The sequence below is a fragment of the Oncorhynchus nerka genome, linkage group LG21 (assembly GCF_034236695.1).
Source record: "Oncorhynchus nerka isolate Pitt River linkage group LG21, Oner_Uvic_2.0, whole genome shotgun sequence".
NCBI classification, from domain to species: domain Eukaryota; kingdom Metazoa; phylum Chordata; class Actinopteri; order Salmoniformes; family Salmonidae; genus Oncorhynchus; species Oncorhynchus nerka.
The window spans coordinates 11,323,048-11,338,152 of record NC_088416.1 but is presented as its reverse complement, the minus strand read 5'-3'; the positions used below and the strand labels follow the sequence as shown (position 1 = coordinate 11,338,152).

Below are 15,105 nucleotides of genomic sequence, written 5' to 3'. Positions count from 1 at the left end.
AGAGGCCTCTAGTGGCCAACTTCATTAGCTGATCCCTCCAGGTGACACTGTTGTAGTCATGTCCAACCGGGTCATGGGGGATCCGAGAATGGCGCTGCAATGGATAGCTTCCGTTTTATGGGATCTTGTCCAATTCTGCTATTTAGTCTTCACAGATCATAATGTTTCCGCCATCGTTTCTTTTGACTGAAAATAGCTTCTGAACATCAGAACAGCAATCACTAACCTCGATTTGGATGAAGATTTCTACTTCAACGAGTCAGAGACGCAGGACATACTCAATACGGAAGGGTTCTGGAATTCCGGAATTCATCCGATGGCATTGAAGAGTTTATCACATCGGTCACCGGCTTCATTAATAAGTGCATCAACCAACGTCATACCCACAATGACAATATGTCGTACATATCCAAACCAGGACCATGGATTACAGGCAACATTTGGACTGAGCTAAAGGCTAGAGCTGCTGCTTTCAAGGAGCTGGACACTAATACGGACGCTTATAAGAAATCTCAGACGAACCATGAAACAAGAAAAGTGTCAATACAGGAAAAAGATTGACTCCTACTAAGCCGGCTCTGACACTTGTCAGATGTGGCAGGGCTTGCAAACTATCACGGATTACAAAGGGAAACCCAGCCGCGAGCTGCCCAGGGATGTAAGCCTACCAGATGAGCTAAATGCTTTCTATGCTTGCTGCGACGCAAGAAACACTTAACCAAGCATGAGAGCACCCGTAGTTCTGCACGACTGTGTGATCACGGTCTCCATAGCCAATGTTTTTTATTTTTTTATTTCACCTTTATTTAACCAGGTAGGCTAGTTGAGAACAAATTCTCATTTGCAACTGCGACCTTGCCAAGATAAAGCATAGCAGCTCGACACATACAACAACAGAGTTACACATGGAAAGAACAAAACATACCATCAATAATACAGTAGAAAAAAGTATATACAGTGAGTGCAAATAAGATCAAATAAGGGAGTTAAGGCAATAAATAGACCATGGTGGCGAAGTAATTACAATATGGCAATTAAAACACTGGAATGGTAGATGTGCAAGTAGAGATACTGTGGTGCAAAAGGAGCAAAATAAATAAATACAGTATGGGAATGAGGTAGATAGATGGGCAGTTTACAGATGGGCTATGAACAGGTGCAGTGATCTGTGAGCTGCTCTGACAGATGGTTCTTTAAGCTAGTGAGGGAGATGGGAATCTCCAGCTTCAGTGATTTTTGCAGTTCGTTCCAGTCAGTGGCAGCAGAGAACTGGAAGGAAAGGCAACCAAAGGAGGAATGGGATAAGACCTTTAAACAGGTTAACATTCACATAGCCGCAGGGCCAGATGGATTACCAGGACGCGTACTCAGACCATGCGCTGACTATTTTCAACCTTTTTCTGACCCAGTCTGTAATACCTACATGTGTCAAGCAGACCACCATAGTCCCTATGCCCAAGAACGCCAAGGTAAACTGTCTAAATGACTATCGCCCCGTAGCACTCACATCTGTAGCCATGAAAAGCTTTGAAAGGCTGGTCATGGCTCACATCAACACCATCATCCCAGAAACTCTAGACCCACTCCAATTTTCATACCGCCTCGACAGATCCACAGATGACGCACTCTTTGCACTCCACACTACCCTCTCCGACCTGGACAAGTGGAACACCTATGTGAGAATGCTGTTCATTGACTACAGCTCAGCCTTCAACACCATAGTGCCCTCCAAGCTCATCACTAAGCTAAGGATTCTGGGACTGAACACGTCTCTCTGCAACTGGATCCTTGACTTTGACGGGCCGCCCCCAGGTGGCTAGGGTAGCCAACAACATATCCACCGATCTGACCCTCAACACGGGCATCCCTCAGGGGTTGGTGCTTAGTCCAATCCTGTATTCCACGTTCACCCACGATTGCGTGGCTGCACACGACTCCAACACCATCATTAAGTTTGCTGACAACACGCCGCTAGTGGGCCTAATCACAGATGGCAATGATACAGTCTATAGGGAGGAGGTGGGAGACCTGGCAGTGTGGTGCCAGACAAAGAAGCTGATCTTGGACCACAAGAAACAGAGGGCCGAGCACGCCCCCATTCACCGACGGGATGTAGTGGAGCGGGTCGAGAGATTCACGTTCCTCTGTGTCCACATTACTAAGGATCTATCATGGTCCACACACACCAACACAGTCAAACTACCTTATATATATATATATTTTTTGTCTGTTTTTCCATGTACAGTGGGGCAAAAAAAGTGTACAGTGTACAGTGTGCAAGTTCTCCCACTTAAAAAGATGAGGCCTGTAATTGTCAAAAAAAAAATAAGTATTTGGTCACCTACAAACAAGCAAGATTTCTGGCTCTCACAGACCTGTAACTTCTATAAGAGGCTCCTCTGTCTTCCACTCATTACCTGTATTAATGGCACCTGTTTGAACTTGTTATCAGTATAAAAGACACCTGTCCACAACCTCAAACAGTCACACTCCAAACTCCACTATGGCCAAGACCAAAGAGCTGTCAAAGGACACCATAAACAAAATTGTAGACCTGCACCAGGCTGGGAAGACTGAATCTGCAATAGGTAAGCAGCTTGGTTTGAAGAAATCAACTATGGGAGCAATTATTAGGAAATGGAAGACATACAAGAACATTGATAATCTCCCTCGATCTGGGGCTCCACGCAAGATCTCACCCCGTGGGGTCAAAATGATCACAAGAACAGTGAGAAAAAATCCCAGAACCACACGGGGGACCTAGTGAATGACCTGCAGAGAGCTGGGACCAAAGCAACAAAGCCTACCATCAGTAACACAGTACGCCGCCAGGGACTCAAAGGCTGCAGTGCCAGACGTGTCCCCCTGCTTAAGCCAGTACATGTCCAGGCCTGTCTGAAGTTTGCTAGAGAGCATTTGGATGATCCAGAAGAAGATTGGGAGAATGTCATATGGTCAGATGAAACCAAAATATAACTTTTTGGTAAAAACTCAACTCGTCGTGTTTGGAGGACAAAGAATGCTGAGTTGCATCCAAAGAACACCATACCTACTGTGAAGCATGGGGGTGGAAACATCATGTTTTGGGGCTGTTTTTCTGAAAAGGGACCAGGACGACTGATCCGTGTAAAGGAAAGAATAAATGGGGCCATGTATCGTGAGATTTTGAGTGAAAATCTCCTTCCATCAGCAAGGGCATTGAAGATGAAACGTGGCTGGGTCTTTCAGCATGACAATGATCCCAAACACACCGCCCGGGCAACGAATGAGTTGCTTCGTAAGAAGCATTTCAAGGTCCTGGAGTGGCCTAGCCAGTCTCCAGATCTCAACCCCATAGAAAATCTTTGGAGGGAGTTGAAAGTCTGTGTTGCCCAGCAACAGCCCCAAAACATCACTGCTCTAGAGGAGATCTGCATGGAGGAATGGGCCAAAATACTTGTGAAGACTTACGGAAAACATTTGACATCTGTCATTACCAACAAAGGGTATATTGCTCAATACAAAGTATTGAGATAAACCTTTGTTATTGACCAAATACTTATTTTCCACCATAATTTGCAAATAAATTCATTTAAAAATCCTACAATGTGATTTTCTGGATTTTTTTTTCTCATTTTGTCTGTCATAGTTGAAGTGTACCTATGATGATTACAGGCCTCTCTCATCTTTTTAAGTGGGAGAACTTGCACAATTGGAGGCTGACTAATTACTTTTTTGCCCCACTGTATGAGCAGGCCAAATAATATATTTATATATATATATTTTGAATACCCCCCCCCATCTTAAACTCTAGCTAGTGTGTTAAGAATAACTCATGTTAGCTCCCAAAGACTGAAATAGATAAATATCAGTTTGAGTTCACTTGAAATATGCAGCATGCAATACAAATGGTCTTGTTCATATGAAGAGGTAACTCCGTTGACCATTTAGCCAATTTATTGAAAGCTAACCAAAGTTACAGTTGAGTAGCCTAGCTGTTACGAATCTCTTTTGGCCCGACAGTCTAGGGGGGATGGTAATGAGACCCGTAACATAACTCATGCAATTTATCATAGTGACAAAGTAAAAGTGTGAACGAAATAACCACAACAACTGAAATCTACCGTCAAACTCAGGGTTTATTGTAAAACACAGTTGGGACATCCAGCTTTCACTGCTTTGCCCACTTATTGCCCTCGCATTGCCCTCGCATAAACATCTCCCGGACACAAAATAGTAGCTAGCGAGAGGTTATTTTTAAATACTGCATTTCACAATTGGCTAGGTTGCATCAATTACCTTCACTAAAAACACTGCAAAGATTTTGCCTGCAAACATTCTATGTCTACCTTATGATTTGTTGGGAGAGTTGTCTGTCTGAAGAGGACCCTCCCCTGAATCTTTATTTTTTTCATTTTCAAAATTACCAAAATAATCTGTCATTAATCCCAGATCTAGTGCTGTTGCTGCCCCTGGCCTATGATTTCCGTGACTAATGGCTAATCAATTCCTCAGATCCATACAATAGCACACATAAGAGAGGAAGTTAAACTGATGTAGCAACTACATGTTAGACAATTCCTTTACAGAATGGACCCAGCCACACAATAGGCTAAACAAAAGTTATAGTTCTACCTGGGTGTTAATCTGAAGCTATCCCTGTGTTTACTTTTCCTAGCTCCACTGGCTGTGCTTTGAAGCATGGGAATTAGCTCTTTATCCTTGACCTTAAACCTTACAGCAATCAAGAAGAAACTGGCTGAGCCAATAAGGTACCACCAGCATGAAGAGCAAAATGCATGGTACAGTGCATCAGGTGAGGCTGCTGAGGGGAGGACGGCTCATAATAATGGCTGGAACGGAGCAAATGGAATGGCAGCAAACCATGTATTTGATACCATTCCACCAATTCCGCTCCAGCCATTACCACAAGCCCGTCCTCCCCAATTAAGGTGATACCAACCTCCTGTGCGATACAGCCATCTGTCAGTGAGTTCCCTCAACTGTACATTCCTCTGATCCAGTATTTGTCTTTTCACCTTTATTTAACCAGGTAGGCCAGTTGAGAACAAGATCTCATTTCCAACTGCGACCTGGCCGAGATAAAGCAAAGCGATACAAACAACAACAGAGTTACACATGGAATAAACAAACGTACAGTCAATAAACACAATAGAAAAAGTCTATATACAGTGTGTGCAAATGAGATAAGGCAATACATTTGTATTCGTTATTTTACCAGGTAAGTTGACTGAGAACACGTTCTCATTTGCAGCAACAACCTGGGGAATAGTTACAGGGGAGAGGAGGGGAATGAATGAGCCAATTGTAAACTGGGGATTATTAGGTGACCGTGATGGTTTGAGGGCCAGAATGGGTATTTAGCCAGGACACTGGGGTTAACACCCCTACTCTTACAATAAGTGCCATGGGATCTCAGGGTGGTATGCTGCTGGCAGTAAATAGGTCATAGTAGCGAAGTAATTACATTTTAGCAAATTAACACTGGTGTGATAGATGTGCAGATGATGATGTGCAAGTAGAAATACTTGCAAAAGAGCAAAAAAGTAAATAAAAACAATATGGGGATTAGGTAGGTAGTTGGATGGGCTATGTACAGATGGGCTATGTACAGCTGCAGCGATCGGTAAACTGCTCAGATAGCTGATGCTTAATGTTAGTGAGGGAGTCTCCAACCTCAGCGATTTTTGCATTTCATTCCAGTCATTGGTATATCTCCCTGGTCATCCCCAAAGATGATGACCAGTGTAATATACCTGCTGGAGCGTGTGCTACGGGTGGGTGTTGTTATGGTGACCAGGGAGCTGAGATAAGGCAGAGCATTACCTAGCAAAGACTTATAGATGACCTGGAGCCAGTGGGTCTGACGACGAATATGTAGCATGGACCAGACGACGAGAGCGTACAGGTCGCAGTGGTGGGTAATATATGGGGCTTTGGTGACAAAACGGATGGCACTGTGATAGACTGCATCCAATTTGCTGAGTAGAGTGTTGGAGGCTATTTTGTAAATGACATCGCGAGGTCGAGGATCGGCAGGATGGTCAGTTTTACGAGGGTATGTTTGGCAGCGTGAGTGAAGGAGGCTCTGTTGCGAAATAGGAAGCCGGTTCTAGATTTAATTTTGGATTGAAGATGTTTAATATGAGTCTGGAAGGAGAGTTTAAAGTCTAGCCAGACACCTAGGTATTTGTAATTGTCCACATATTCTACGTCAAAACCGTCCAGAGTAGTGATGCTAGTCGGGCGTGCATGCATTTAGTTTAGTTTTACTAGCGTTTAAGAGCAGTTGGAGGCCACAGAAGGAGTGTTGTACGGCATTGAAGCTCGTTTTGATTTTTTTTAACACAGTGTCCAAAGAAGGGCCAGATGTATACAGAAGGATGTCGTCTGCGTAGAGGTGTATCAAGGAATCATCCGCAGCAAGAGCGACATCATTGATATATAAAGAGAAAAGAGTCGGCCTGAGAATTGAACCCTGTGGTACCCCCATAGAAACTGCCAGAGGTCCGGACAACAGGCCCTCCAATTTGACACACTGAACTCTAGCTGAGAAGTAGTTGGTGAACCAGGCGAAGCAGTTATTTGAGGAACCAAGGCTGTTGAGTCTGCCAATAATAATATGGGCCCTGTGTTGGGCTACCTCTCTTCTGCATCCCTTAACAATCGGACAGATGTGTGGATCTATCTTTAGCCCATGATAATGCATGGAGTGGAAATAATAAATAAATAAATGATGGACGATAAATAATGTAGGCCTAATACGATTTGACTACAACTTCCAGTAGCCCCATAGGTTTGTTTGGCATTTCCTGGTCAGGAGGGCAGCCATATTTGATTCGATTATCTCGGCTCGGAGTAGTAGCTAGCCAGTTGCAGTTGTTCTGAAAAAAATCGTTGCTGGATTATATTACACACATTTTCCACGACAAATGATAGCAATCTTTTAAAGAATAACTGCTTAACGTTACCGTGCTTAGTCAACGATGAATCCCGAATAGTAAGTAACACTTGGTTAATGATGACAGCCTGTTTTTTTATGCTAGCTAACGGTCGTCCGCTACCTGGCTAACTGTTAGCTAGTTGTTTTGTCTTCTTTACAAATATGAAATCAATGACATAAGGTATGTTCTGTTTCAACTCCACTCTAGACATGTTTTATATTGACTATTAATATGCGTATTAGGGCCTGTTTTTATCTTCCTAGCTACGTTCAAACGCCAGCTAGCATAAATGCTAGCTAACTACCCATACATAGACTAGCTAATATCAGCTGGTAGCTAATTTAGCTAGTTACTATCACAGCTGGCCAGTTCGGTAACGTCGTTAGTTACATTAGCTAGTTAAAACGTCAACTACTTTGTTGACTTTTTCAAATATGAACATGTGTCAAAAAAAATCAGCTGACCAATTTAACCATAATTGCCCAATAATATAGCTATCTAGTTAGCTATGTGTTTAATTCTATTCAAGGCTACTTTGATTGTTGTGTGATACAAATGCATTTATTGATTGACTGGCTTTTGTCACTAAAGTAGCCAGAACTAGTTACTATGTGACAATTTATTGCCTTGTTGTTTTTGACTTTCAACAAATTGAATTAATTGACATTTATTTGACCTGTGAAATGTCTACTCTCCTTTCAGTGATTATTTATTCAAGCTGCTTCTGATTGGCGACTCTGGCGTTGGAAAATCTTGCCTCCTCCTCCGATTTGCAGTAAGTAGCTGGCCTCTGTCTAGGTGTGTTTTTGCCATGTTGATATTTTGAGAGATAATAGTTTGATGTCCCGGGAACTTTACTGTACTTTGAACACTCATAGGGATTTTCTGTTTTTCTCTTCAGGACGACACATACACAGAGAGCTATATTAGCACTATTGGAGTGGACTTCAAAATTAGGACCATAGAATTAGATGGAAAGACCATAAAACTTCAGATTGTGAGTACCTATGGCTGACATGACTTGATTGAGTCACAACAATGTCAGAAGTGGAACATTGTGATTTGTATATGATGTTGGGTCTGACTTTGCTCTCATTTGGCCCCCAGTGGGACACAGCTGGACAGGAACGGTTCCGGACAATTACATCCAGTTACTACAGAGGAGCGCATGGCATTATTGTAGTGTACGACGTCACAGACCAGGTAAATCCATCCCTCATTCGCTTTTTTTTTTTTTTCACTTTCTATAACAAGTTTACATAGCAGATAGCCTTGTTCTCAAACCTGTGTAAGTTAACAAAGTTTCAGTGTATCTGGTTATGCTGTCTATTGCATCGGTTGTTGAGTTATCAACAGTTGTCTCCTCTCCTGTCACACCCCAGGAATCCTTCAATAACGTGAAACAGTGGCTACAGGAGATTGACCGTTATGCCAGTGAAAACGTGAACAAGCTGTTAGTAGGCAACAAATGTGACCTGACGACAAAGAAACTGGTGGACTACACAACGGCCAAGGTAACGCTCTACCTGGTTACAATGAAAACAACAACAAAAAAGTTATATTTTTAAGTTGAATCTTCTCTCACTCCTGTTCTATCCCCCACTCTTTTCTCGTCTCTTTGCCTCTTTCTTGGTGTGTATATGCCTCTCCCCTACTCAGACCTTACTGTTGCCTCTCTCTCTCTCATGTCCCCTGTCTTTTTCTCTTCCTCCCTCAGGAATTTGCTGACAATTTAGGGATCCCCTTCTTGGAAGCCAGCGCCAAGAGTGCCACCAACGTGGAGCAGGCCTTCATGACCATGGCAGCTGAGATCAAGAAGAGAATGGGCCCTGGGGCCACAGCCGGAGGTTCGGACAAGTCCAACGTCAAGATCCAGAGCACGCCAGTCAAGACCTCCTCTGGAGGCTGCTGCTGAGGCCCCTCAGCCCCCCAAACGCCATCCACCCAGACCCCTACCTACTAATCTCAAAAGTTACCATGCTCCACAGGGATAGAGAAAGAAAGAGAAAGAAAGAGAAATGGGGAGAGAGAGTGACAGAGAGGGAAGACAGTGGCCTGGATTGTGTGTGCAGTTGCAATACCAGAAATGTCCCCCCACCAAGGTCCGCAATAGGATGGTAAGCCCATCCACACCCACAGAAACACACTAACATAAGGTGGGATATTTTTTACGTATTACCAAAACATACCTATACAAATTAAGATGTGGCAACTTATCCAGACATTTTTAAACAAGGCGCAAGGTGATAATTATGAATGAGAGGAATATGAATAAACCTTGTCCAACTCTTTACTCCAGGTCTGCTAGTTAATAATACATTTTTCTACGATGGTTTTGTTCTCTTTATTTTACTGTGGATATCAGCATGACTTTGGCCTGATCTCCTCAAAAATGATTTAGGAAGCACTCCTAATGAAGCACATGTTTTAAAGAGCTTTATATGCATGTTGGCAGAACTGATTACTTTACCCACAATGCATCTGGAATGCACTCTTCATGACTTAGCACGTCTGCTCACTGTAATCAACGCAAATTATTTAGAGGAAATATCATTCGATGTCACGTGGTCCAACTTCATAATGTTGCCCCAAATAATTTGCCAGCTCCTTTATGGCAGGATGTATATATGAAATGCTTTTGGCACACTGCGTTGTTGGCATGTCCTTCCAGCCCTAGAGACCCTTTGTATGCCCATAATGGTTGTATGCCCAAGCTCTTATCTCTTATTTGGGTTTAGTCTAATGAATTTTGTATGACACTATCATTAGTTAACATTCCTGTACAGAGTAATTGTTCTGCTGACATACATAATGCCACATGGACACATGCTACATTGAAAGTGTCATTGTTTTTCCTCTGCCAGTCTCTCAACCAACAGCACAAAGTTTCACCAAACACTGAAATAATTCTACCAACTGTATATATTTATACATATGTAAGAATACATATGATTAGCTAAACCAGTAGAGAAGCAAGTGCAATATGACATCATGAAAAGTAGCTGAACATTTTAATTTCGGCATGTGATTTGTGGCTGAGGACTTGACATTTTTGTGGCACAATGTCTACTATTAAACAATGAAGGAGATTCTTTAATAAAGATTTGTCTTATTGGAATTATTTCCTGATAGTTACACCTGTTCAGCATGTACATTTCACACTGAAATAGGCCGAGTCTCTGAAATGCGACAGACTTTTTGTGCTCTTGTTTCATAAGCTGAATGGTATGATCTTTGGCCTAGCTTCCATTGTGTCCAGTAAATGGTGCGGTTGTGCTGATTAGCCTTCAATGGTGTGATGTCAGTTGGACAACCCAAGGATCACGTTTAGACTTTCTCTTACCCAGCTCAACCACCTTTTTGTGCCTGCCGGGGCCAAAACACTATTTTTTACTTCTTACTTTTGAGTCTGTCCAGCAACAAGTGTACATTACAGTTAATGGGATTCTCTGGTACTTTAATATACTTTTTAGCCAGTTTTGAAAGTGTTCCCTTAAAATTGTGTACTACGTAACATATGTGCAGATCTGTGCACCATGTCGTTATTCTCGCTCTGCTGTGTGTTCATGATGTTTCTTGCTAGCTGTCACTCAAATGGTGAGGGGTTGAAGCTCATTGGATGAATGCGAATGCTAGGGGGCTGGCCAAAGTGGGGGAAAATGTATGGAAAATGGCACAGCACAGCTACCAGAAAAACAAACTAGGGATTTCGTGGCTAATTGAGTTAAGACAGTAATCCTGTTCGTAGATGCATAGGGACCCAGTAAAACAACTGAAACACTGAAGCTGGTACAGGTCTGTACCAGTGGAGGGCAGCATTAGGTGGTTTAGTTCATCTCTGAAGCTGTACTGTCTGTCTCCCAGTAGTTTGGATTTCTTAATCTGAGTTAAGGGCAATTTCAAATCAATGACTTTGAATGGGCCCTCATTCGAATAGTAATTAGATTACACATCCCCAACAGCTGTCGTGAATTACATTGGCTTTTCCATGGCATTCTATGTTGAATCTGAGTTGATGTGACGTTGACGTCTATGACAAAGGCATTGTTTTGTGGCTGTGATCGATACCCTTAATCTATTCTTTCACACCAACCTTGTCATAGAATTAGTATCATACCCAAGGTAGAGCACCCACCAGATCATCCTGTGATTGGTACCCATTGTGTGCCCGCTTGATTAACATCTGACCCTCTCATCCGCGTTGCGGTGGCATGGTGCCCGCCGCTGTAAATGTGCCCTGGCCGGCCTCTCTCACACACAGGCCCCAGGCAGAAGAAAGGGCACACTCTTAACTGCTTGGCATGCTCCCTTCCACCCTCCTCCCCTCTAGCGGACCCCTGTAATTATGTCAATGGAGTATAGTAAAAGGCAGTGTGAAGCCAGCCTCTTGTTTAGCTGTTGAACTGGAGTCTTCTATTTTTCCTAGGCATAACCCCAATTTGCCTTTAAGTGAAAACAAAACCTACATTCAGCCGGTCAGCGTGGACAAAGGGCTAGATGTTTTGCTGTGAGGTTCAGAGGGAGTTGGGATGGGGAGCAGCAGCAACGGCGCTGAGGGGTTTAGAGTTGATGGCGCAAGAGGGAGGAGGGGTGGGCTGTTTGCCGGCTTTATTTGTTCTTGGTTGCCGGGCAATGGAAGGGGGAAAGCATCTGTGACAGCTGTAGAGGGGCCGCAGCCTTTCCCCCGATCTACAGAAGAAGCCCTGTAGGTAAAATACAGAGAGAGAGTGAGAAAGGGGTGTGGGGGAGGATAGGGAGGGAGCTCGTTAGCCCATGTGTGAAGTTCACTCAAGACAATACCCACAGCAAAAAAGGTGAGCTGGATTTGTGGATAAGAGATGGAGAATCAAGCCTCCATTATGTCAATCTTAATTCTTTCACTCATGCCTAGATGGCAGGTGTGCACTTGAGACAGGCTTTGGCCATACTTTGTAGTGTAACATCATCAAATGGAGTAAGAGGTGTTGTGGACTGTGTGTCAGCTAGCACTGAACAGCATGCTGCCCTACTGGCCAGACGAGTCCCATTTGTATGCCTGACGCCCTTCTGAACAATGGCTAAGTGTGCAGCAGAGCACAGTGGATTCTCTTTGGATGAATCCGAATTAGCAGCAGCCTGAAACGACTGACATATAATACAAGTCTACATGGACAGCTCAGTGAATTAGACTACCGGTAGTGACTGTTTCTGTCTGTTAGAATTGGAAATAAGTTGTTTTGCATTCTGTTCTCAAGCGGTTGACTTTTGGTCGCTGCTATAGTACTGTGAGTAAACAGTACAACTACTTGCCTTTGAAGGATTTAGCCTCTAACACATTATTTTATTGCTACTCAACCTCCTTGTATTCACTGTAGACTAAAAGTAAGTGGTGCGTGTTTATTTTACAAGGCAGCCTATTTTAAACTTCATTGACACTTTTTTTTGGGGGGGCAAGATGAGCAAACAAAAGATACCTGGTTTCTAGTCACCGACTATAGGATTAACAAGAATTCTGTTGACTTTAGTTTTTACATAACCTACATATGTATACACTCCCCTTGAGTATTTACACAGCTAATAAACAAGGATGACTCATTCCTGACTATTCAAGCGACACTGACTTAACCATACATGTATCTTTTCAGGGAGTTTAAAGCTGCTTTGGTCAGAAGCATATCTCCAGGAAGTGAGTTGCCACAAGGGCATCTTGCAATTTGGAGCAGTGATGAATTGAGTGACTATGACTTGAGCTGCCTATTAGCTTAAGTTACAGTATGTCTGTGCCCGACCCTCTTGTTCATGCATGCATGTACAGTGAGCTCCAGTGAAAGCATTTGGGGGTGTGATTCATCAAATATGTCAACTATCTCACCATTTCATTTACCTCACAGTGAGTGCTAAATAATCAAAGACATGTCTCTCTTTTCCCCCTCAACATCTAAACGCTCATTCCAGCCAGGCCACACTTTAAATTGAAGGCCTCCGTTACGCTAGATTTTCTTTGGCTTTTAATCCTTTCATGCGAGACCTACCCCCCACCCCCCCACCCCACCCCTTTTAGCTACTCTCAAAAAAGCAAATGGCGATACTGTATCACTCTGAAGTAGCTCCTAGTAGTTCCTTGCCAGGCAAGACAAAAAAAAAAAACAGAAAGAAAAATATAGTGATGGATGGATGCCCGCGGCGGAGGAGCCAACCTTAAACTGCAGCCGTTCATTTCCTGATCCCAGCCTGACGGCCATCCCTCAGTGTTCTCTCTCAGAGCAGGAGGAGGAAGAGATGGGTGGGATGGGGTTTCGGGAGCTAATTGTCAACCTTGGCAGTTCGTTATGGAGGGGGGGGTCTGTTTGAAAATAGTGCCCGGGTGCCAGTCGTACGTTTTTCTATGTGGTGGAACTGGCTCCAGAGAGTCTGTTGTAAGTAAGAGGCCCAAAAGAACTGACCCCAGGATCTGCCAAACGTTGACGCAAAACTAAATCTGGAGGATGTATGCAGAAAATAGGAACCTTAATTGACACCACCTTTGGTGTATTTCTTTGGCAGTTCCATGAAATATGGGTGTCTTGTTTGTCAGATGTAGCAACTTCTCAACCCTCTTCCGTTCTCTAACCTGTCCTAAAATTGCTTCCAGTTGCTTACAAGAAACATAATTCTCAGAGTAGAGGTCTGTCTCTCGCCATGCCTTTCCACTCTGCTCCAGTACCATCATGATTGTTGTGATTAGACCACTGCTACTCTATTGGCGTGTCAAAAGGTAGGCATCCCTCGGGGCTGCGTCTTTCATTCAGCTTCATTTAGTTTCCACGTGTAATTACAAGTGATGTGTAACGATATGTTAATTTCCTGCATGGGCTCTGATTGGGGTTGAAGTCATAAGGCAGTTCTCTGTACAGTCTCAGGTCCATCTGTCTGTGGGTGGACGGTCGGGTGAAACGTGAGAGGGGAGAGAAACCATGATGACCGCAGGAGCCCTGCAGCCCTGTCTCAACTGGTGCCAGGCCCAAAATAGGAGAGCAGCGCTCGTTCCGCTCACAACTGGCAACCCAGGCCCCCCTCTCTTGCTCCTAGTAGGGACAGAAATACCCCTAGCCCGGACTACTGCTGCCCTTCTGTCACGACTGTTTACCAGCTGTGGCATTGCCATCGCTTTCAGGGCCCTAATGGCCATTGTCATTTTCTTTATTTAAAATTGTACTACATTCATTTGACTTCCCTTAGTTAGTACTCATGTACTGTTTCTGGCCTTAACTTTTAACCTTGGCTTTTGTGCTGATTTACACTGAGGTGTTAAACGTAACTTTTAACCAGTCCAAAGTTCATTACGGGTTCCACTGGTCACAGATGGGGAATGCCATATAGTCAGCTCCTGCAATAATTTGAAGGGAATCAGCTGCTTGTGTTGGAGAGTCCTCCGGTTTTTATTCTTGCCATCTGGTTGCAATTATGTCATGCTCTGCCTAACTCGGGGATAACCACCACATTATTGAACAGATGCCAGAGAATGGAGTAGTATGGGGCTCACATCATTCTTTCCTAAATGAGCATCTGCACACAAACAGATACACAGGTGTGCGCATAGCCGCATAACGACCCACGTCCATTTTGGGCATATGAGCATTTGATAAATCCCTTGATAAAAATGATTATTTCTGCAGTTTGCTTATGCTCTATTATCTGACTAAGTGTTTTGGACATGTGGCCATGCGTTTGTCTTTGAAGCTCTCTGCTGCAGCATAGTTCTAACCTGTTTGACGAGTTGAAATTTGTCTCCAGTTATCGATTGAGAAGCTGTTGGCAGAGTGACCGATGGCAATTGGCTAAAACCAAAAAAAAGTTGGTTTGATTTCTAAGCATTATAATGGAAAAAATTACACTTTGATGTAAAAGTAATACACCTTGTGACGTTAGAGCTACATTGTACGAGTGATCATTGTCAACACATTTAATTTCCCCAGCAAACAAAAATGCATTACAATATTGCACTGGCTAATACCAAGATGTCTAACGTTGAATAGCTTGGATGCCTTACATAGTTGTGTTTGCTCACTAACAGAAAAACTACTTGACAAGTAACTTGACAAATGCTCCCAAGAATAAGCTATGACTATTTCTCTCAATTACATGTTATCATTATTATTCTGCCTGAAAGCAGCCTACACACAAAATGGGTTTTGTTCTATAC

At 43.3% G+C, this 15,105-nt stretch overlaps 1 protein-coding gene across 1 annotated transcript; it reads left to right on the top strand.

Moving 5' to 3' along the window:
- Nucleotides 1–6,822: 6,822 nt before the first annotated feature.
- On the top strand, nt 6,823–10,045 carry LOC115103902 (ras-related protein ORAB-1-like). Its single transcript, XM_029624940.2, has 6 exons — nt 6,823–7,000; nt 7,647–7,719; nt 7,846–7,941; nt 8,052–8,147; nt 8,327–8,458; nt 8,662–10,045. The coding sequence occupies exons 1-6, from the start codon at nt 6,987–6,989 to the stop codon at nt 8,857–8,859; spliced, it is 609 nt and encodes a 202-aa protein (XP_029480800.1). The 5' UTR covers nt 6,823–6,986; the 3' UTR covers nt 8,860–10,045.
- The last annotated feature ends 5,060 nt before the right edge of the window (nt 10,046–15,105 follow it).